Raw genomic sequence first — 23,357 nt, 5'->3', positions numbered from 1 at the left:
TCGTTTCCCGCCGCTGTTCCTCGCTCTGAAAGGTTTATACGAACATTAATCCAACAGTCTTGCTTTCCCGCTTCCTCGTCGTGAAAGGGTGATGGCTACAGCCGCTACATGCATTACTTCGTTACCTCACCATTTCATTCTCCTCTTGTTCCCATTAAAACGTCAGGTACATACACATTCGTTTTCACCTTATTCGTTTCTCCTAATTATGCAAGTTATTTATGTTTTCCTTTTTCTAACTTTACTTTTTTCTTCATTCGCTTCTTTCATTCTCCTTTTATACATTGTAACGTCGAGTATGCATTAAATTGGCAGCTTTTCTCCTTTCGTCGCCCTTTTTAAGAATGATTTGTTTTCCCTTATTAGTGTTTCCTTCACTCTAGGATATGTAGAATATCCTAGAGTCTTCCTCTCGAATGACACCCTCTGCATACATACACATTCATTTTCACCTCATTCGTTTCTCCTAATTATGCAAGTTATTTATGTTTTCCTTCTTCTAAGTTTCCTTTTTTCTTCATTCGCTTCTTTCATTCTCCTTTTATACATTGTAACGTCGAGTATGCATTAAATTGGCAGCTTTTCTCCTTTCGTCGCCCTTTTTAAGAATTATTTGTTTTCCTTTATTAGTTTTTCCTTCATTCTACATTCGTTGATTCCTTACAGTTACGTATATATCGTAGAGTCTTCCTCTCGCATGACACCCTCTGCTGACTTGTCTTCTATTATCGACTTTATTATTTTCTTTCGTTCCTCCTTTGTAATGTTGTTGTCTGCCACTGGTCAGTATAGGTGTAGGAGGCGGGCCGCGGTCTGTTCAGGAGGTGAGCGACGGTTCCTAAACATGTTATGGAACTAATTAATTTGGTTTCATGTCTGACGAGCTGCACCGTGTCGGGCTCCCTCTGACATCCTCGGCGTATTCGAGTCGCGTGTAAGAGAGATTCTCATGCCCTACATTTCGGGTTTGGGTTGCCTCCATAAAGTAATCATATGCTTTGTAAATAATGAGGAATCCAAATAATTACGAAAATAGGAACAGGTGGTGTGTCCCATAACTAGAAAAAGTACAGTTCATTGTGATTGCCTTTGATGTTTTCACTTGATTCCTTCATTTCTATACATTTTTAACATAATATAGAGTGACTAACACCGTTGCAATAAATATATATGATCACCCGACTTCATGGACTTCGTAATATTCTTTTCTCATATAAATACTTTAAGCGTCGAGCGGGAGGGATTTTGTTACGTGAATAACTTAATTCGTTTCCGATATGCCAAACTATAAATATCCGCTCACTGAAGCTTCCACTATATATGAAATTTCTACACCGCAATTTGTCCAGTGTTCTGGCCGCGTATTAAACTAAACATAGACTAATTTGCAAATTGAATACTCAGGTCTTTCAATTTTTTCCCGACAAAACGTGGAGCGAGTTTAAAAGCAAGTGAGTTTATTTTATTGTCGGCTACGTGCACGGGGGTGAGGGAGCAAATGGGGGGGCGAGGGGAGCAAAGGGGGGAGGGGGGAGGAGCAAAATGGAGGATATAGGGCGGGGGGGAGAGGGGAGGAAAGTGCCGTAAAAAGGAGAGAATGCTGAGTAATGGCGTTAGGCACAGCGGAGCACGGGGAGGGAGGTGGGGATAGACCACACACACACACACACACACACACACACACACACACACACTTTCAGTCCTACTCGACCCCATTTTGACATCCTTTCCGACGCTTGGGATAGACATATTTAGTTTTTCCTCTGCTCTGCTTCCCGCGTCGTCGTCCAATAATTATTCAGACGCTCGTCCTCTCCAAAGCGGTGGTCTTGCGTAACTTTACTTGACGTGGAAGATATTAAACGACCCGGGACCATATTCTCAAACACTTCGCCTCTTACGCACTCAACTTTGACAGGGTTTTCGTAGGAGTTCTGGGCATTTCCAGAGGTACTTTTTTGACCCTGGATGTAGTTTGACCCTTCTGCTGCACCATGAACGCAAAAAAACTCATGAAACCCCCCAATTAATCTGCTTTACTTTTGGGCATTTCCAGTGGTACTTTTTTTTACCCTGGATGTAGTTTGACATTTCTGCTGTACCATGAACGTAAAAAAACTCATGAAAACCGCCATTTAATCTCGTTTTCGACCTTTGGAAATACGTAGTTGATGTGAGAGGCGGAGGCGTCTGCGGACACCGACCCTGAAAGCTACTCCGGCAAACGAACCGATGAATCCTTGGGTTGAAGCTTCGAGGCTCTTCATCATTTATTTTTGTTTTATTTTCTCCTTTTTTTCCAGTGTCAGGTTTCTTGTACCTTAAAAGAAATATAATGCCACCTCTCTGCTCCCGTTTGACTCCCTCCTTACGATTACTTTGTGTTCTTCCATCTTCCTTTGTTCAGTAAATCCCCGGCCGCCATTAGGTTTAGGAAGCGTTGAAGGAAGGGAGGGAGAGGGTCTTCCTTCCCTCCGCCCTCCTCCTTCCTTCCTCGTCCTTTCTCGTCCTTCTCCTTCCTACCTCCTCCTTCCTACCTCCTCCTCCTTCCTACGTCCTCCTCCTCCTCCTCCTTCTTACCTCCTCCTCCTTCCTACCTCCTCCTCCTCCTCCTCCTCCTCCTCCTCCTCCTCCTCCCCGCAACAAAGAGGGATCCACTTTAGTGTCTTCTGTCCTTGGAAGGGTTGAGGAGGCGATGGACAAGTATCTTATTATTATTATTGTTATTATTACCATACGTTTATTTGTTGGTCTCGTTTAGCTATTGGTCGCTTAGTTATTTGCCTCGTTTTAGTATTGGTCATTAGTTAAAGGTTTCATTTAGTTAGTGTTTTGCTTTACCGTACGTTTAGTTATGGCTCAGTCCCCTTTGCCGTACGACCAGTCCAACACTGCAACATGCATCACTCAAGGATATTAACACAGGCACGCATTCCCCAGTGCATTGTCCATATCTTTTTCATCTCGTCTCCCTGACACTTGAACCTGAGATGCCGGGGTGACTGGTAAGTGCATCAGGTTCAAGGACACGAGACCAGTAGTATTTTTTTCTTCAGTTATTGCTTATTAGGTGAGTTTGAGGGAAGATGTGTTAAAAAGGCATGTTCATAAGTCCAAAATGAAAAAAAAAAAATCAGTTGTGAGGTTTATAGGAATGAGATTAACATGGTTCAGCATGGAGACTAGCTTGATTTGTGAATAAGGAAGGAAAATGGGAACTAGCTGGCTCTCACGACTAACTTGTACCGTGTGTAAACTGGATAGGCATTCTTGTAGTTGAGTGTGTGTGTGTGTGTGTGTGTGTGTGTGTGTGTGTGTGTTCCATTTCCATTCATTTACTTCGTTTAATATTAAGTTTAACCGCAGCATCCACCCACCCATCCATTCCTTTGTCTCCGGGTTCAGTGTCATATTTGCGGTTATTGATTCCGGCGGAGGAAGCGTCGCGGGAACCGAACCCTGATGCTCGTCTTGACATTGTTGGTAATTACTATCCTAAATTTAGCGGCCACAAAGTTGAGTTTGGTAAAAGAAAAAAAAGGAGCAACATCAAGGGGGGGGGAGAGAGAGAGAGAGAGAGAGAGAGAGAGAGAGAGAGAGAGAGAGAGAGAGAGAGAGAGAGAGAGCCTGCATAGCCCTATTGTCTTTTGTTTTTATTTGATCTTTGTTGCGATGGCTTTTGTGAGCTGTCTGAGCGTTTGAGAGAGAGAGAGAGAGAGAGAGAGAGAGAGACTCTCGACTGCATAGCCCTATTGTCTTTTGTTTTTATTTGATCTTTGTTTTGATGGCTTTTGTGAGTTGTCTGACCGTTTGAGAGAGAGAGAGAGAGAGAGAGAGAGAGAGAGAGAGAGAGAGAGAGAGAGAGAGAGAGAGAGAGAGTTTTGTTTGAATTTTTCAGTGGTTTGTTGACTTTGGGTTTGTGGGTGTGTATGTGGGTGGTTGAAAGCAGAGGGAAGAGAGGGAGAGGGAGAGCAACTGTGTGAGGGATAGAGAGACAGACAGACAGACAGACAGACAGGGATACAAACAGACTTAGAAAGAAAAAAAAAGAAATATAGGTATAAAAAAATATATAGCCCTGAGCGAGCAAAGGAGACACATAGGTAGATAGATAGACAGATAGATAGATAGACATACACGTAGATATAGATAGATAGATAGATAGATAGATAGATAGAGTAAAAGTTAGTATTTCCCTTTTCTTCTCTTCGATCTTAACACTTCTTTACATTATTATTTTTTTTTTTGCCTCCATCAACTTTTGCCTCCCTCTCATCATCTCTCTCTCTCTCTCTCCACATCATGTCACTTCCTTTTTATTGCCGCCCCTCCTCCTCATTTCCTCCTCCTCTTCCCTCATTTCCCTTCACCTTGTCTCCCACTTTATCACATTCTCCTCTTTTTCCTCCTCCTTTGGTCTTTCCTCCCTTTTCTCCTCTTCTTCCTCCTTCTTTTCCTCCTTATTTTCCTCCTCCTCCTCCTCCTTCTCCTCCTATATCTTCCTATATATATATATTGTAAGCTACACTCACCCATTTTTTATAAGCCTCCTTCTTCCTCTCCTTTCATCTCCTTCCGACCTCCTCCAGTCCTACTTCCTCCATATATTGTCCTTTTTGGTCTCCTATTTCACCCTCCTTTCATCGTCCTCCTCCCTCTACTCCGCTCTTTCCCTCACTTCCCCTTCCTTCTTTCTTTTACATCCTCTTCTCCTCATTCACTCCCTAACCTCCATCCTCTTCTCCCATCTTCTCTCCTCTTGTTACGCCGGCCACTTCTTTTCATCTTCTTTTAATGTAGCTTCCTTTTTTCTCCACCCACTCATCCTCCTGTTTGTTCCTCCTTCATCCACTTCACTAACTAATTGTCCTTGATCCAGACGGCTCCTTCCCCCTCCTCCCATCCGACCCTTATATTCCTTCCTCCCCTCCAGTCTCTCTTATCGACCTCTCCTTCTCTCTACCTCGTATCCTTCTCTCCTCCCCTTTCCTCTTCCTCCGCCCTCGCTCTAATGTTCTATTCTCCTCTATTTCCTATCTATCTGCATTCCCTTCTGTTTTAATTTTTATGTCCCTCACTCTTTCTCTTTCCTCCCTTCCACGATTCTGATGCTTTTCTTTTCTACCTTTTTTCCAATCTATCCTCTCTCCTTCCCTTCCTCCCTTCCTATTTTCCCTTCCTTTTCATTTACTCTTCCTTTCTGTGACGGAGATGCGCACCGCAGCCACGCGCAGCCATAGTGTATGCGGTCAGTTTTAGCTTACTGTACCTTCCTCCCTTTCTCCTTCCCGCACTTTCTTCTTATATCTCCTCCTCACATCTTTTTCCTCTCCTCCCTCCCTTCCTCCTATACTTCCTATTCATGTACCTTTCTTTCCTCCTCCCTTTATCTTATCTGTATCTCCTTCCCTTTCTCCCTATCTTCACTTATCCTCTATCCTTCTCACCCTCTTTCCATCCCTCTCCTTTTCTTAATTCCCTTTATATGTACCCTTCCTTCCTCATCCCTTTATCTTATCTGCATCTTCTTCCCTTTCTCCTCATCCTTTCTTATCCTCTATCCTTCTCACCCTTTTTCCATCCCTCTCCTTTTCTTCCCTTTATATGTAACCTTTCTTCCTCTTCCTCCACTTTCTTACCGGCACTCTCCTCCTTATCCCCTCCTCCTCACTAATCTTCCATACTTCTCTTCCTCCTTTCCTCTTTTCCTTCCTTTCAATGTACCCTTCCTTCTTCCTCTCCTTGTCTTTCCCCTACCCCTCCCCTCTCCCTCCCCTCTCCCTCCCCCTCTTTGTCTGCCGCGCCGTCAGCTCCGAGGCTAAGCTTTGGGTCTGACTTCGCTAACTTGGATTAGTCAACTTGAGACAGAAGGTTCGCGCCGCAGAGTTCTGAAAGTTCCGTCTGGCTTTGGGTCCCGGAGATTAATGAGCGATGGGATTTTTTTTTTTTGGGGGGGGGGCTTGCTCTAAGTCATTCAACATCTAGTCATGCTCATTTATACTGCCAATATTACTTATCTCACTGTCACCACCACCAAATCATATCATCATCATCATCATTACCATTTTTTTTGTTATCTTTCTCTTCCTGTAACTCTTCATCTCCTAATCATCCTCATTCATACTGCCATTATCACTTATTATCTCACTGTCGCCACCACACTTCACTATCATCATCATCATCATCATTATCATCATCACTACCATTTCTTCCATCACCATAATCACCCAGTATCACCTGCAGTACCATCATCACCACTATCATCACCACGGCTTGTCAGTTCAACACCACCACCAGCATCATCATCACTAATGCCACCCATCCATCATTATTTTTATTCACTTCCATCTGTCACCGTCACGAGTACCTGCCATCATCATTACTTGCATTATATCTCTTAGCTGTATTGTGATCACCACCACGACCCCCTCCCCATCATCATCATCGTCATCGTCATCGTCATCGTCATCGCCACTATATTGCTGCAAGAAAAGGAGAGGGGTAAAATATAGGGGTTGTCGACTCATTCATGTATTTATTTGCTTTCTTTTTTGTGCTGAATTACGTAACTCTCTCTCTCTCTCTCTCTCTCTCTCTCTCTCTCTCTCTCTCTCTCTCTCTCTCTCTCTCTCTCTCTCTCCTCTGTATTTGTGTTAGTTCTCGGCATAATTATCATGGGGACGAAAAATGGAAAACAAGATGCAACAAAAATAAAAACTTTTGCAGAGGAAGGAAGGCTTGGAAATTAGGGGTGGGAGGGAGGCAGGACGCAGGAAGACAGACATACCTGACGACCCAAGAAGAGAGAGAGAGAGAGAGAGAGAGAGAGAGAGAGAGCAAGGGAGGGACAGAGGGGCCATTGGAGGGGTACAAAAAGTCAAGCGAAATAAGCACAACGGTTAAGGCGTCGTTAGCAGCTAAATTAAGGTACAAAGCCGCCATTAGCGCCGACACCTTCACAAGTCCGAGAGAGAGAGAGAGAGAGAGAGAGAGAGAGAGAGAGAGAGAGAGAGAGAGAGAGAGAGAGAGAGAGAGAGAGAGTTGCGTGGAGCTAATTTTGTGTAGGGGGGAGAGAGGAGTCTTCCGGTAAGGGTAAGGTGAGACTGAAAATTAATAGACGATAGAGGAGAAAAAACAGGTGAAGGTAAATGAACAGAGGAAAAGAAGAGTGAACTGATGTTTGAGAGGTAGTGAAGAAAGACGAGATTAAAGATGGAAAGATAGAGAGTAAGGTATTAAATAGGATGGTAGATAGAATGATAATTAGGAGCAGTGAGTAGCGGGTTTTTATTTTTCACATTTGTTTCCTTTTTTTATGCCCTTGAACTGACTCCTCTGCTGTAGAAAAAAAAATACAGGATAGAAAGGTGAAATTATTGTTAGAAAAGAAATCCGAAAGAAAGCTCTACAGAAAGATGATTAGATAGATGATAACAAGATGAATTTATGATGGATAGAGAACAAAGGCAAGAGGAAGCCAGATAGAAAGGTAATTGGATAGAGGATGGCAAGGTGAATTTATAAAGAGGATGGTTAGGCCTATCATGTTTTCCGACACTTCCTGATTGGCGACCCGAGAAAGCTTTATATATTAAACGATTCGACCGCACCCACCATTTTCCTTTTGGGGACCTTTCCGCCTTTTCATAGAGCAAACGAGGCACCCAAGGACAAGACAAGAAAACGACAGCCCTCTCATCGCTACCCCTGCAAAAAATAGCAAATGAAAGAAAGAGAAGAAGAAGAGGGGAGGAAAAGAAATATAAGAGTTATCCATTTATACTCGGGAGGTCCCTCTTTAAAGCCGTCCCAATAAGAAGTCTCGGTGGCAGTACTAAATGATGGTCTTATCCACACACAATTGTCTTTTATTGTTGCAGGTGAATGAGTAAATAGACCGTGCAGCGCCACACATTATTTACGTCACATAAGTGGTTTGGGCCCATCCTTCCCGCCCTCAGAATACACCGGTCTTCAGGATATATAGTTAATGACTTAAAGGGGCCCGCACGCAGGCGCCGGGTGGGCAGAGTTTGGAGCGAAATGTTTCAAGTGAGGATTAGCGTAGATAACGGGAGGGGCAAATCCGCTGAAGGGAATAGGTAGAGAGGACAAGTATAACAAAAATGTTGGAAAGTGTATATAAAAAGAAGAAAAGGGGAGTAAATTGTGGTAGCTACTGTGCGTCTTGTGGGATAAAAATAAACAGGAAAAGTAAAATGGCAAGATCGAATGGAGAAGTTATTAATGCTGGAAAGTGTATAAGAAAGAAAAAAAAGAGTCGTGGTATTCTGGGTGTTGTGGGTAAAAATAAAATAAAAAAATATAATAACCGACAAGATAGAGCAGTAAAAAAGGTTGGAAAATGTATATAAAAAAATAATAATAAAAGGGTAACTAGTGGGATTGTGCGTGGTGCGTGTTGCGGATAAAAAGATAAAAAGAAACTAATAACAGACAAGAAAGAGAATGCGAAAGTAAAGAAAAACTCAAAAAAAGAAAGAGAAGGCGAAGCTAGAAAATGAGGATGCAAAATGAACAACAAAAGATAAAAAAAGTATAAGAAAAAGGAGAAAGTTTTACCAGCGTGCGTGTTGTGGATAAGAGATAAAATAAAGAAAACGAAATTAGGTTTGGAGAAAATTCAAAAGTGGAGAGAAAAGAAGCGAAGAAAAGAGACGGGACGAGGACGTAAAATGCAAAAAAAAAAAAATAATAATAATAATAATAATAGTAATATTGCGATCGTGTGCATGTACTGGACAGGGAAAAAATAAAAAAATAAAACGAAATAAGATAGGGAAAGACGCAAAACTAGAGATACACACACACAAAAAAAATATACAAGAACGCGAAACTAGAAATACAAATAAAAGGAAATCAAATGAGAAGGAAAGACCGCAAAACTAGTAATACAAACAAATGAAACAAAATCGAATAAGAAGGAAAATGCAAAACTAGAAATAGAAACAAATGAAACAAATTTCAAGTAGGAAGGAAAACGCAATACTAGAAATACAAATAAGTTAAACAAAATCAAAGGAGAAAGGAAAACTAGAAATACAAACAAAAAATAGAGAAAAAAACGCAAAACAAATAAAATGAAATGAAATATGAAGGAACAAACGCAGAACAAGAGACGACAAAAAAAAGTAATAGAGACGAGAGGTCCGAGATAATTACTTACACGGAGACTGAGAGGAATGCAAATGTTTTTATGATGAAGATAACTAACACTTGCGACGCACCAGACCCACTCCCTCCACTCCTCCACCTGACCTTTTCACTTCACCTCCACCCTACCTGCTTTGTGATTAAGGAATGGGATGGTGAGGGAGAGTGAAAATGGTTATGCTCAGTAAATGGGTGAAGGGCTTGAATACGTGTGGCCGTAATCCAGTCCCATTAGTAAAAAAAAAGAGCAGGGTGTGAGTTAGATGAGTTTGCACTTAATAAAGCAGCGTATGCCAAAGAATTAGTGTATCCTTCAATATTGGTTTCTTATTATCAGATTTTATTTTGTAGGAACTGGATCATATGTGCGGAAGCATGAAACGTTTATTTATTTATTATTTGTTTGTTAATTCGCCATCATTCTATCTGTTTATCGGTTTTTCCAAAAGTTCGTCAGTTTGGGATGCTGATGTTTAAAAGGTTGTTCTCATGTGTTTTGGGTGACTTTTCCTTTTTTATGGGGACACAAACAAGCACACAAAAAATATACGGACGCCGAAAACATTGCCCACCTCTCTACGCGGAAGCTAGCAAAAAAGTTTATTTTGCGTAGGTGTATTTAGTGCGGGAGCAGAGCGGGCTGGACGTTAATTTTGCGAGGATTTTAAAGCGTAGGATAAGAGTAATTTTCATGTCTGTTGTTCTGCCTGTTTTTGGTAACGGGAAGAAAGACCTGTTGACTGCCGGCTGGTGGGTAGTGAGAGGAAGGAAATTAAGTAATTGCACGGTCAAAATGAGTGTGCGTGTAAGGAAATATTAAAGCTGTTTACTCGTACCTGGTGGGAACGGAGGATGCCCAGATTTACCTTCCACCTTTCCACGCGAGGGAAATATGAATTCTCCTTCGTGATGCTTTTCTCGTGAAAGGAAACTGCATTGGTTTGACCTCGTGCCTTCAGGGGGTCAAGGGAGATGTTGATTCTACTTTCTTATTCATTGTTGGTGCAGAGGGAAATATATTTTACCGGACGTATATTGTGTGGAGACGAAAAAATTGTTCGCATTGGTTTCTGGAGCGCTGAGGGACCGAGAAGGAGGCTGAATCGATGGCACTTTATAATTATAATATTCGAGTGTGAAGGGGCGCGAGGGAAAAAAAAGGCGGCTCGTGTATAGGACAAAGGAGGTGAGGTAAGCGAAGAGGGGCGCAGAGAGAGAATTAATAAAAAGGAGAAATACGTAAGGTTGAAAAGGTATATGGAACTATGGAGTGAGAGGAAAAAAAAAAAAGTTGCACCATTGCCAGAGCTGTGTGCGAACCCGACCAATGTTGACAGAAAAGTGTCGCCAGAACAATAGCGAGGGAATGACCTGGCGCTGCATGCTCTCTCTCTCTCTCTCTCTCTCTCTCTCTCTCTCTCTCTCTCTCCATCCATCTATCTATCTATCTGTCTATCTATCTATCTATCCCTCTCTGGGGTAGGAAATAGAGGTTGAAGTGAACTGTAAACACGCAGTGGGAACACACGCAAAAGTCCCTTCAAAGACTGAGTGAATGTGTTTGGTCTCTCTCTCTCTCTCTCTCTCTCTCTCTCTCTCTCTCTCTCTCTCTCTCCTTGTTTTGCTTGCTGGCTTCAAGATTTGTTTTACTAGTGTGTGTGTGTGTGTGTGTGTGTGTGTGTGTGAGAGAGAGAGAGAGAGAGAGAGAGAGAGAGAGAGGCTGGCTAGAAGACTCTTAGGAGGAAGGGAACTTAGGGGAAGGGGTGAGGGGGTTAAGGCGAGGGATGGAGGGGAACGAGGGGCAAAAGGGGACGTAAGGAGAGGGGGAGGGAGGGAAAGGGAATCGTGGCCCCTTACCGTCCATTACAACTTCTAACTGATTATCTTCCCCTCAGGTGACCTATTCCCACGGCCACACACACACACACACACACACACACACACACACACACACACACACACACACACACACACACACACACACACACGCACGCACACACACACACGACGTACTTCTATCCACTTTACGTCATTTTTTTCTTAATTTCTTGCGGATCTCCTCTATTTACTAACCTTTGACTCTCTCTCTCTCTCTCTCTCTCTCTCTCTGTCTTCATTCCTTATCTCCTTGCTCCTTCTCACACTCTTTCCATTCCTTTCACCTTGCCTTCCCTTTCTTCCCTTGTACCAGTTTCCCTTTTCCCCACCTCTTTTTCTTCCATTACTTTTAACGTAGATTACCTTGCATCTTACCTCCTTCGTATATTCTCCTTGGCTTCTTTACGCTTCACATCATTCTCCCTCTCAGTTCTTTAAGCATTTTTTCCACACTCCCTTTTTCTCACTTCAGTTTTCCTATATCTTTAATCTTCTTCCCGTTCTCTTTTTTTTCCTTCCATTTGTGCTCTTCCATTTACTACATTCTCACTCTTTTTTTCTTCCACCCTCAAAATCCTCTTCCTCTTTTCATTCCACTTCACTCCTTTCCTCCTCACTCCTCGTATTCCTTCCTCTCCTCTCCTCTCCTTGTTCTCTCCTCTCTTCATCCCCCTTCAGTTCTGTTCTCACTCCTTTCACCCCTTCCCTCCTTTCCTCTGCCCTTACGTTTTCTTTTCTCCTCTCTTCTCTCCTTTTTTCTCTTTTCTCTTCCTCTTTTCTCCTCCTTATAAGAGATACGTCATCAAATTTACAACCACAGTGTTTCTACATGAAGAGAGAGAGAGAGAGAGAGAGAGAGAGAGAGAGAGAGAGAGAGAGCTGTGGTGCATTTCCATGTGTTTGCCTTTCCTTGGTTGTATTTGTTTGTTGTTTCCTGTGTGTTTTAATTTGTTTATTTACCTTACCGTATTTTTGTTGGGATTTGTCAGTTTGTTTTGGTATCCAGTTTGTGGTTCTTTTTTTTCTTTTTTTTTTAACTCATTCTACATTTTCATTTTCTGTCTATCTATCTATCTATCTATCTATCGTTCGCTCACTCGCTCACTTGCTCACTGCCTTGCTCTCTCTCCGTGTTCCGTCTACCCCCTCTCACCCGACAACTCCCCCTCCCCCCGTCGACACACACACACACACACACACACACACATTACAGAACGTGAGCCGGGGCTTAAGGTAAAAATTTCGGGGGGGATTATTTTGTAAGGCCGGATTAGGGCGGCGCAGGAGTTAGTGGGCGCGAGTGTGTGGCAAGAGATAAGAGATGTGGTGCTGGCGGCGGCGGTGACGGCGGTGGCGGGGCAGAGAGATAATACCGGCGGGGTTGGAGGCTGGAGATAAGAGCTGAGGTGTTGGTGGTTATGGTGGTGATGGCGATGGTCGTTGTTTTGATAGACTTTCTGGTGGTAGTGATGGTAAAAGTAAGGTGGTAGTGCAGGCAGCTGGTGGTGGTGGTTATGGGATGGGGGTTTGTAGTGGTGGTGGTGGGGGTGGTGAATATGTCAGTTGTGGTTGTGGTGGTGGTTATACAGCTACTTTTTTTTACAGCAAAGGAGTCAGTTCAAGGGCATAAAAAAAGGCTAATCACTGCTCCTAAAAAGAGTTAGAGGAGTGGCCGAAAGATAGGTCAATTTTGGTGATGGGGACAATAGTTAAGGATATACTTATGATTTTAGTGTTGGTGATGGTGATACTGGAGGTGGTAATGGTCGTGATAGGGTTGATGGTTGTTGGTTTGGGGTGATTCGTATGGTGATAATGGTGATGGGAATGGTAGTGGTGCTGAGGCTGCTGGTGGTGGTGGTAAGTGATGGTGGACTTACATTTTTCTTTCATAATGATTTTTCTACCTCTCCTGACCTTTATAACGGGCTCGATGAAGGTTGCCATTTCGCTTTGTAAGAAAAATAAAGCGAAATTAAAAGGATATAATTGTTTTTTTTCTCCAATTTACAAGTCCTCCGAGCCAAGAGGGAAAAAGGGAAAAAAGGGAAAATAGAAAACAAGCGGAATTGCAAGAAGATTTTTTTTTTCTCACATTGCAAGTTTTTAGCTGAAGAGAGAAAATGAAAGGAAAAAAAAGGAAGTCGAAAATAGAACAAAATTATAAAAAAAATATCAGGTTTTTCTTCAATTTTTTTTTCTTCTTTTTTTACCTTTAAAGGAGACTAGGAGAGGAATGATACCTGTGTAGGAGAGATTGATGTTAAATCTTTGGTATTAGGAGGGAAAGGGGGGAGGGTGAATATACACGCGTCTGAGGGGGAATTTATTATCACAAACGTGGGGTGAGAGAGAGAGAGAGAGAGAGAGAGAGAATCAACTGCTTGGCCTTTGATAACCTACAACTAAGCCGTCACACACACACACACACACACACACACACACACACACACACACACACACAGGTAAGCTTTGTATCTGAAGGGACCCGACCTCTAGTCCTAGGGATCTGTGAACAAGAACCTCCTCCTCCTCCTCCTCCTCCTCCTCCTCCTCCTCCTCCTCCTCCTCCACCTCCTCCGGCTCTTCCTCCTCCTCCTCCTCCTCCTCCGGCTGTTTCTCCTCCTCCTCCTCCTCCTCCTCCTTCTCTTTCTTCTCCCCTACCTAAAGACAATTTTTGAAATTGACATCATTTAGTCACTTTATCTTATTTCTTTGCTTCTTGCCTCTAGTTTCCTCTGCTATTGAGAGAGAGAGAGAGAGAGAGAGAGAGAGAGAGAGAGAGATAGTCAGGGAAAGCCTCCTGCACATCGTCCTTCACTGATGGTTCTGATAACGTCCCTTACTCCCTTCCTTAACCTCTCATCTTCCTCTTCCCGTTCCTCTCTTTCGTTATCTTATTCACTTTCTTTCTCCTCCTTTGTCCGTCTCTCCCTCCTCGCGTTCGTCACCTTCCTCGTTGTCGTTGCCCTCCTCCTTTTCCTCCTCCTCCTGCTTCTCATCCTCATCATTTTCCTCCTGTATTTTTTCCTCTATGATGTTATTTATAGTTTTTGTTTTCATTGTTTTTGTGATGTTATTGCTGTTGTTAATATTATTGTTGTTGTTGATGTTGTTGTTGGTGTTTTTGTTCTTCTTTTTCTTCCTTTTATTATTATCATTAATATAATTATTGTTGTTGTTTTTGTTATTTTTCATGGTTACTGTTTTTTTTCTTATTCTTTTCTCCATTTCTCCAGCATCATTTTTATAATTTGTATTTTTTTCTTATTGGCATATTTTCCTACTCCTTAGGTAAAATGTTCGCGCTCTCCCGCCTGTTGCCTGGAAACCATCTTGGTCGCTCCTCCCCCCCCACCCCTCTCTCTCTCTCTCTCTCTCTCTCTCTCTCTCTCTCTCTCTCTCTCTCTCTCTCTCTCTCTCTCTCTCTCTCTCTCTCTCTCTCTCCTCTCTCTCTCTCCTCTCTCTCTCTCATCCACCACTCCTCTCTCTCACTATTCTAATGCTCCTGCCCCTCCACCCCCTCCTCCACCTCATCCTTATCCTCTCTCCCTCCCTTCGTTCCCTGCACTGAGCACATCACGATTTTCATAACTAACTTTCCTCGCTCGTAAATGTCTTCCTTACCTTGTCTAAAGTTCATTCGGACCTCTCGTAGATATATATTTTGTCGGGGCGAGGCAAGTGGTATGTTGCTGTTTTTTTTTTTTCTTCCTTGCGCTCTCTCTCTCTCTCTCTCTCTCTCTCTCTCTCTCTCTCTCTCTCTCTCTCTCTCTCTCTCTCTCTCTCTCTCTCTCTCCTACTTTGTTTTTCTAGTTTTTTCTGCCATTTTTCGTCTTTACTCGCCATTCGTTTTTTTTTTTTGTTTTTTTTTCGTTTAAAAGTATCACAGATCACATTTTTTGAAGGAGTTAATCCCTACGACTATTTATTTATTTTATTCAATCTTTTTTTTTTTTTTTAATATTTTTTAGTGCCTCGTGAGCTAACAAAGTTTAGCTCATTATAAGAGAGTGGCATGTGATTTCTTTATTTCTTTATTTGCTTACAATCTTTTATTCTTTTTTCAGGTTCCTCGAGCGCTGCTGCCTCGGCCTCTTTGAACCCTCTGTGATGATGGTTGGGTGAGTGTCATTTGTTTATTTATTATTTTATGTATTAATTTTACCGTATTTCTTCTCTGCTCCTCCCTCGTTCATCCGCATCGTCCTGCCTTCTCTCTTTCTTCTGGTTCGTCTTGTCTTTCCTTCACGTTCCTTATCACTTCACTCTTCCTCGCTTTTTTTATTACAGCAGAGGAGACAGTTCAAGGGCGTAAAAAAAAAAAGAAAACAATAATGAAAAAAAAGCTCTCTACTTACTGCTCCTGAATAGAGTACAGACTTATTTCTTGTTCTTAGTTTATTTTCTTCGTTTTCTTCCTCTTCTGTTTCGTCTTGGCCTTCCTTTATGTCCTAATTTCCGCCCTTCGTTCCCCTCCATCTGTGTTTTCTCAATCCTTCCATCGTAGTTCTCTGTTCTCTCCCGCATTGTTTTTTTCCTCGCTTTGTCCTGCTTTTCTTTCATTATCTCGTCCTCAGCCAATCTCTTCCCTTCTTTCTCTTCTCTTCTGCTTCATCTTGCCTTCCATCCATGCCCCGCGTCCCTTCATTTTCCTCTATCCCTTCTTCCGCTCTAATCATATGCCCTTTCTCCTCTCTTCCTCTACTCCATTTATATATGTTTCGTTTTCGCCTCCTTGCACGGCCTTCATCCTTTCATATCTCTCTGTCTTTCGTTTTTCTATTTCATCCCTCCATAGTCACTTTCTTTCCCCTTTCTCCTTGCTCTTTCTTATCTTCGTCATACTTTCCATCATGCTCCTTCGCACCCCTCGTAGAAGGAACATAGTGCTTTCCTTTCCACTTTCATCCTTCCTCGCTTCTTCCCTTTTTTCTTTCTTCTCGTATCCTTCCTCTCTTTGTACCCTTCCTGACCCCTTCTCTGCTACTTTCCCTTCGCACGCTTCCTTGCTCCTTCCCTCGCATGGTTCCTCGCCCCTGGTCTTCCTTTTCCTTATCTCTCCGTCTTTCCTGTGTAGCGAGGTGGCGGGGCTTCTAAGATTGGACTCTCCCCTGCGTCGTGCTGTGCGTATGGCTGGGCGGCGGAGATGGTAGAGAGAGGATTAGACGCGTTTCTCAGTACTCCTCGAAACTAGGTTATGTTGCATACTGGCTTCACTTTATCCTTCCCTCTTCCTCTGCCACGGCCACCCGCTCAGGAGAGAGAGAGAGAGAGAGAGAGAGAGAGAGAGAGAGAGAGAGAGAGAGAGAGAGAGAGAGAGAGAGAGAGAGAGAGAGAGAGAGAGTATGCCCGACAAGTACTCGAATATGGTATGGTGGTAAAAGTGGAGAGCAATAATCTGATGCTTTTTGCGGGAAATGTTTGTCTCATCCTCTCTTTGTTTATAGTAAAGTGTCGTATTACTTGTTATTTATTCTTGTTTACTTCTGCTGTGGAGATAGTGGACAGTACACATTTTATCTATTTATATTAATACATTGAATGATTTAGTTTTCTGATGTTAAGGATGCGTGCCTCATTACTCATCAATTGGTTACTATGTGGCTGATAATGAGGGAGAGATGTGGAAAGTAGCCATATATATTTTTCTATCGTGGCTTCCGTGTTTATAAGTTTTACAGCCACTAAGCAAAAGATAATTAAGTAAAACAGAATATAAAGCAGGAAACGCGATAAGAGTAGACCGCGGCGCCCACGGCAACGGCCTAAAAACAAAACTTTCTGAAAGCTGTCAGAAAGTTTTAATAAGTGCGAAGTGAATATATTTGCGCGGAGTAAAGTTTGCCGCCTGTAAACAAGACCTTGGCACGGAAAAAATTGCAATAAAACGAAAACTGTCGCGGAAATGGAGACTTGCTTTATTTTTTATTATTGTTTTCATAAATATTGTCATTACTTTTATCATTTTTATTGTTGATATTGCTATTTTGTTGTTGACGTTCTGTATTTTTTGCTTAATTCTCATTCATCCTCTTCTTCATTTTTCTGTATTTTCAGGTAAATTTTTGCAACTTGTCCCGTAACTGAGGCTTAAGTTATTTCTCTCTCTCTCTCTCTCTCTCTCTCTCTCTCTCTCTCTCTCTCTAAATCAAGGGTATAGTAGAGAAAGAAAGTGGTTAGTGGTGAGGTACAGGTGGGGAATAGGAAAGACACTCTCTCTCTCTCTCTCTCTCTCTCTCTCTCTCTCTCTCTCTCTCTCTCTCTCGAAACACACACACACACACACGTTTGTTTGTCCCCAAAATACGTGGACGTGGGTAATCCCGACCGTACATCCCGACGGCTTGCGAGGCTGTGTGTGTGTGTGTGTGTGTGTGTGTGTGTGTGTGTGTGTGTGTGTGTGTGTGTGTGTGTGTGTGTGTGTGTGTGTGTGTGTGAGAGAGAGAGAGAGAGAGAGAGAGAGAGAGAAATACCTTATCCTCACCTTTCCTTACGCCTGAGCTGTCGGGTCACTAACAAGCTACCTATACCTCCTCTCTCCCTCCCTCCCTTCCTGCATCCAGTCCTCCCTTCCTCGCTCTTCTCCTTCCTTATAAAAAATTCCCTTCATACGTCTCTCCGTTCTCCCTCCATATTCGAGTCTAGTTTCTCTCCCTTCATGTATACTTTACCTCCATCGCCCCGGCTATCTCTACTTTTCCTCCCTCTCAATATAGTGCTTCTCTCCATCCGTCTCTCCTTTCCCTCTGTTTTCCACTTTTCTTCCCTTCCTCTCTATCTCCTACATTTGTCCTTGCAACATCTACCTTTTTATTCCTTTTTTGTATCATTGCTTCCCTCCCTTCTTTGGCTTTTCTTATTCTTTTCCCATTTTACATTTTTTTTCCTCTCCTTTTGTTTGTTTCACCTCTCCATTTTCTCTTTGCCTTTCCTCTTCCATCTCTTACCTCTTCTTCCTCTTTTTCTTTTCTTCCTCCTCTCTCTATGCCTCCTACCTATCTTAACGCCTGTCCACACTATGCATCATGATGTGCGCAGTGTTGAATGGACGTGTTGAAAAACGAGGTTTTCAACACAATGCAGCGTAATAAACGCACTGATGGTCTATTGCCATTTCAATGCGACGCGCAGTGTTGCACCATCCATCGTAGTTGGAGTATTGCGTGCTTCAGCCAAACCCTTCGAGTGGATGAGGAGCAATACATTATATCATTACATTATATAAGTTCTGACGCTCTTTCTCAAGAGCTTCTTTTTTTGCAGCACACAAAGCTACTATAGTCCGTTTCATTCCATCTGTCCCCCAACAAGCGGGAATTTTGATGGCTGTGGCACCTGCGCATTTCTGGCTCGTGAATACGTGAAAATCATCTGTTATGATAGACATTCAAGCTTATTTTTCAATAATATATTTGAATATTTATGTGTACAAAAAACAACTCAGTCATTTGCATCGATAATCTAACATACAAGCACACGAAAACACAAACTTGTATTAAATAATATAGTCGCATCATACTCGAACGATCTGTGTTTTTTTCAAATTCATTAATTGATAGCTCATTTCAAGTATACTAAAACACATCTGGCTCTGCAAACCCATGTAAAAGACATCTTAATAACTTACTGCATGTGGATGCGAAGCTAGGCTATTTAGAATATTATTAGGCTACCCATGCTGTTTACATGCAACACATCAAAATTCCTTATGTGTATATATATATATATATATATATATATATATATATATATATATATATATATATATATATATATATATATTTATTTATTTATATATAGAGAGATAGAGAGAGAGAGAGAGAGAGAGAGAGAGAGAGAGAGAGAGAGAGAGAGAGAGAGAGAGAGAGAGAGTTGGATGTCACTTTATGTATATCTAATCGGTGACTGGCGCGCGAGGATGAGTTGCGTTGTGATGCACTTCAGTCTGGACGCTAGTGTATTGTTTTCAACACCACTACTGCATCACATGGCTGCTACATGATGCATAGTGTGGACGGGGCTTTACCCTCTTCCCCATTATTTCTAGCTTCTCTCTCTCTCTCTCTCTCTCTCTCTCTCTCTCTCTCTCTCTCTCTCTCTCTCTCTCTCTCTCTCTCTCTCTCTCTCTCTCTCTCTCTCTCTCTCTCTCTCTCTCTCTTCTTTTTTTCTCTCCATTCCTCTTTCCCTTCCTCTTCCTTCCCTATCCCCCCTCCGTCCCATCATAATTGCTTCTAGCTTACCTTCCTCTTTCCCCTCTTCTTACCTTCCTCCGTCACTCTCCCTCCTTCCTTCGCACCTTCCCTCCCTCCTCACCTCTGCGTTTCACTTCCTGGTCGACCTATTGCGTAATCCAGGGTTCTCTTTCTGTGCGTGTGTCTGTCTGTTTGCGTGTGTGTGTGTGTGTTCTTTTGCCCTTTGAGTTTATTTTTCTTTCCTATTAGTTCTGTTGGAGCGAAACTGATTCTCAAAAGAAGTTGTTTTTCCGTTTTTGTTTGGTTTTTCCTTTGTTATGTCTGGAAGAAATTAAGGGAAGGAGTTAGGGAGATAGAGGAAGGGGGGGGATAGAAAAAGAGGAAGGAGGAAGTAATGAAGGGAGGGAAGAAAGGAAAAAAGGAAGGACGGACGGACGAAAAGAAGGAATAAAGGGGAAGGATTAAAGCAAACGAGAAATTAAGAACGATTGCAGGGAGGGAGGCGGATGGGGGGGGGGGGGGGATGAGAGAAGGAAATAAGGGAAGCTTAAAATAAAAAAAAGAACAAAACTGAAATGAAATAAGCAAGATCAGGGGAAAGGAAAAAGGAAAAGGAGGAGAGTGGGGATAATGGAATTGCCGAGGACAAGGTATGGGGAGAACTTTTTTGCCGGGAAAGTAGTTTACAAAGAGAGGAAGGAAGTTTCTCTGCTTTCTTTCTTCCTTCTTTCTTTCCGGCGCCGGTGTAGCTGAGTAACAAGAGTGATAAAAGAGGCGAGGGAACTATTTTTTAGAGCCGAGGGGAGAAGAGGAGAGTAAAGAGAGGTTCGAGGGAAGGAGGGAGAGCGGATAAATATTTCGGAGTGGGTGTGGGGAGTAAGAGACGTAGCGAAGGGGAGCTGTGATGGGGGAGCATATTGAGGGCTATGTTGGGGGAACTGAATGGTGTTGAAATAAGAAAGAGTAAAGAGCAGGTTCAGGGAAGGAGGGAGAGTGGATACATATTTCGGAGGGGGTGTGGGGGGAGTAAGAGACGTAGCGAAGGGGAGCTATATTGGGGGAGTACAGAGCTATTATTGGGCGAGGTGAGGGGAGTTAAAATAGGAGAGTAAAGAACATATTTTTTTTTGGGGGGGGGAGAAGGTAAGTAGATAGATATTTCGGAGTGGGTGTAGGGAGAAAAAGACGTGGAGAAGGTTATCTACATTGGGGAGTGCAGAGCTATGAGGGGAGTTAAAAGAGGTGAGTAAAGAGCAAATCTGGGGGAAGGAGGGGGAGTAAATAAATCTTTCGCAAGGGGTGTGGGGAATAAGAGACTTGTCAAGGCCTTAAAGGGGAGTTCTGTTGGGGAGTACACAGTCATTGCTGGGGGAGCTGAGGGGAGTTAAAAGAGGGGACAAAAGAAGAGATTTGGGATAAGGAGGGAGAGTAGATATGTATTCCTCAAGGGGTGTGAGGAGTAAAAGAAGTGGGGGAGGAGAGTTATATTGGGGATTACAGAGCTATTGTTGGGGGAGCTGAGGGGAGTTTAATATTTCTTTGGTGGTGCGGCGGGGATGTAAGGGAACTGGGGAAGGGAATAGAGCAGTGTGCTTAAAAAAAAACTGTAAATCTGGTTCTGACGCGTTGTGGGAGGAGTTATGTTATTTTTCCAAGGTGTGTGTGGGTAGAATGGGAGCAGGTGAAGCATCCGGGAGCGAGGGGTAAAGAAAAAACTATACTGGTGTTTCTGAAGGATTATAGATGCGAGAAGAGTTGGTGTTGGGGTGGAAAGGACAAAGGCTGAGGGAGTTAGATATTTGAGTGAGTTATTGAGGGAGAGGGGAGAGTATGAGGGCATAACACCACGGGGAGCGATGGATTCAAGGGCATTATTTTATTTATTTATTTATATATTTATTTATTTATTTACTCCGCTCCAAAATCAAAGTAAAATGACGGATGGGCAGGAGAGAAAGTTAACATTATTTTGGAACATGCTAAAAGTGATTAAATAAGGTAAAAGAAATGTCCTGAATGTTAAGTTTAAGAGACGTCTCGCTGCTTTTGATGCTGTTAATTTTGTTATTGTCGGAGACGGGAGTGAGAGGCAGCGAGGGTGGTGACGGGAAAGGAATTTAATAAGTAGTTGTTTACGGAGAAGGGAGGAAGGGACGGAGACAACGGTGGCCAAATATTGAAGGAACTTTGTGTGTTGCGACTAAGTAGGAGAAACAGAAAAGAGGAGAGAAGAGGCGAAGAAAACTGGTGGTGGACTCATCAAGAGGGAACTGAATTGATTTTGCTAAAGGAAAGTAGTGTGTTGTTGCGGGTGAGTCAGAAAGTTCAGGAGCAAAGAAACTGGCGCTGCAATGTAAAAGACTTAACTGATTTAGCTGAGTGACCTTTAGTCGGATATTCTCAAACGCCTTCGCCTCATACATCCACTATTTCGAGAGGCCGAAGAAGAGATCAGTTGGGTTCTCATGAGTGTTAATTTACGTTCATATACCAGAAAAAGGGTCAAACTCCCACCAGGGTCATAAAACTACCCCTGACAATACCCACAACACCTACGAAAGCCTGGTCAAAATGTGTGTGCTTGGGCGCCTAAAAACGTTGGTGAATATGACCCTTTGTGTTTTGGTAGACGGCAGTCAAGGAGGGAGAGAGAGAGGAGGTAGAGAGTGAAGGACCTGACGGAGGGTGTGAGAAAGACTTTTAAGGAGTTGATTCTGCTGAAGATGTTTTGTGTGTTTCGCTCGGACGGTCAGGGAGGGGAGAGATGATTGAAAGAGTGGAAATCAGTGTTGTGGAGAAGTTTTTTGTCCTATTACAGGGGTCAGCGAGAGAGAGAGAGAGAGAGAGAGAGAGAGAGAGAGAGAGAGAGAGAGAGAGAGAGAGAGAGAGAGAGAAAAACTGGAGGTGGAGATGAAAAAGGAATGACCAGAATTGAGTTAGCTGTAAGAATTAGAATAAAAGTGAAGAGATAAAGGTTACTAAGAACATGTAAGGGCCGCGCAGTATCTTAACAACGTCACCGACACCATTGCCACCGCCACCTGTCCACCGTTGCCAACACTACTTACCTGTTCTATCGCTAATTTCTACCTTACAGTTTATTCTATCACTTTCTACCTTACAGTGTGTCATCTCTTGTGCATGTGTATAAGTCCTTGTAAGCAATTGAAATGTGATTATGATTTCTAATAAATTAAAGTTGGGAGCATACGCTATAGCTGCGCGTGGCCTCCGTGCTCATTTCCGTCGCATTAGCCTTGGTTATATGAGCGTCCGTTTCTTGCTGTCTACAAGGGTCACGTACTCCTGCTACGCCGCTTTTCTCTAATATAAGGAAAGAAAAAAGTGTTTGCGGGAGGTCAGTAGTTCATTAAAGTTATATTTAGAAAGTTTACAATCAGCCGCGTCACGCTTTTAATGCAGTTTGTTGATGCCATTCGTTATAACAAGCATAACTGTCTCATTCCGTTGTCGGCCGCCCGGTGATTCACGTGCGGCGGTAATGGTATTAATTTTTATCGGTTGTCAGTAATAATTCACGGGTTAGAGAGTGGATATTTGAACGGATACTTTTACGGCTGAAATTGGCTGGCTACTGTTTGTGCTGGGCCGCCTGTTCAACAACAAGGCCCGGGGGAAATGACATGGGAAAAATTCGTTCTGGGTTTTTAAAAGCCCTTTCCGGTGTCGTGTTTTTCTGCGTCCTCCCATTTCTGGCCGTCCGTCTTGTTTACAAACCAAAATGCGGATTACTATTAACACATACGGATCCGTGTACACAGCTGGTTGGGTACATGGCTGTCCCCGCAGTGTTTTCAAGCAATTGTTTATATCAGTTGTTTTATTCTTTCATAGGGAAACATCATTGAATCCAGTACAGCGCTCAGTTTTGTAATAGGGGAAGTGAAGGGGAGGGGGGGGGGGGCGCTTGCTACCCCCTGTTGTGTAATAACGAATATGTAGGTGCTGTGTGTGCTGTGTGATTTCTATAGCGTGCTGTGTTATACTGTGTCGTAGAGACGTAGCTAAAGTATTCTGTACTATAATGACCAAATCTACGTTGCATTGTTTTTGTCCTCCACCCTCATATTTATTCTTCTTTACGGTCGC

At 42.8% G+C, this 23,357-nt stretch overlaps 1 protein-coding gene across 8 annotated transcripts in view; it reads left to right on the top strand.

Moving 5' to 3' along the window:
* Nucleotides 1-23,357, top strand: part of LOC127007316 (uncharacterized) — a 286,714-nt gene that overhangs the window by 205,381 nt on the left and 57,976 nt on the right. For all 8 annotated transcript variants that reach the window (XR_007760178.1, XR_007760177.1, XR_007760174.1 and 5 more), the window contains one exon: nucleotides 15,123-15,176. Coding sequence is in view for 2 of the 8 variants with exons in the window: in XM_050878118.1 (XP_050734075.1) it covers nucleotides 15,123-15,176 (54 nt within the window). In the remaining 6 variants the exon portion in view is untranslated. The remainder of the gene's footprint in view (nucleotides 1-15,122; nucleotides 15,177-23,357) is intronic.

This window comes from Eriocheir sinensis, chromosome 35 (genome assembly GCF_024679095.1).
Source record: "Eriocheir sinensis breed Jianghai 21 chromosome 35, ASM2467909v1, whole genome shotgun sequence".
Classification (NCBI taxonomy): domain Eukaryota; kingdom Metazoa; phylum Arthropoda; class Malacostraca; order Decapoda; family Varunidae; genus Eriocheir; species Eriocheir sinensis.
The sequence above is the reverse complement of the archived record's forward strand: the minus strand, read 5'-3'. Positions and strand labels throughout refer to the sequence as shown.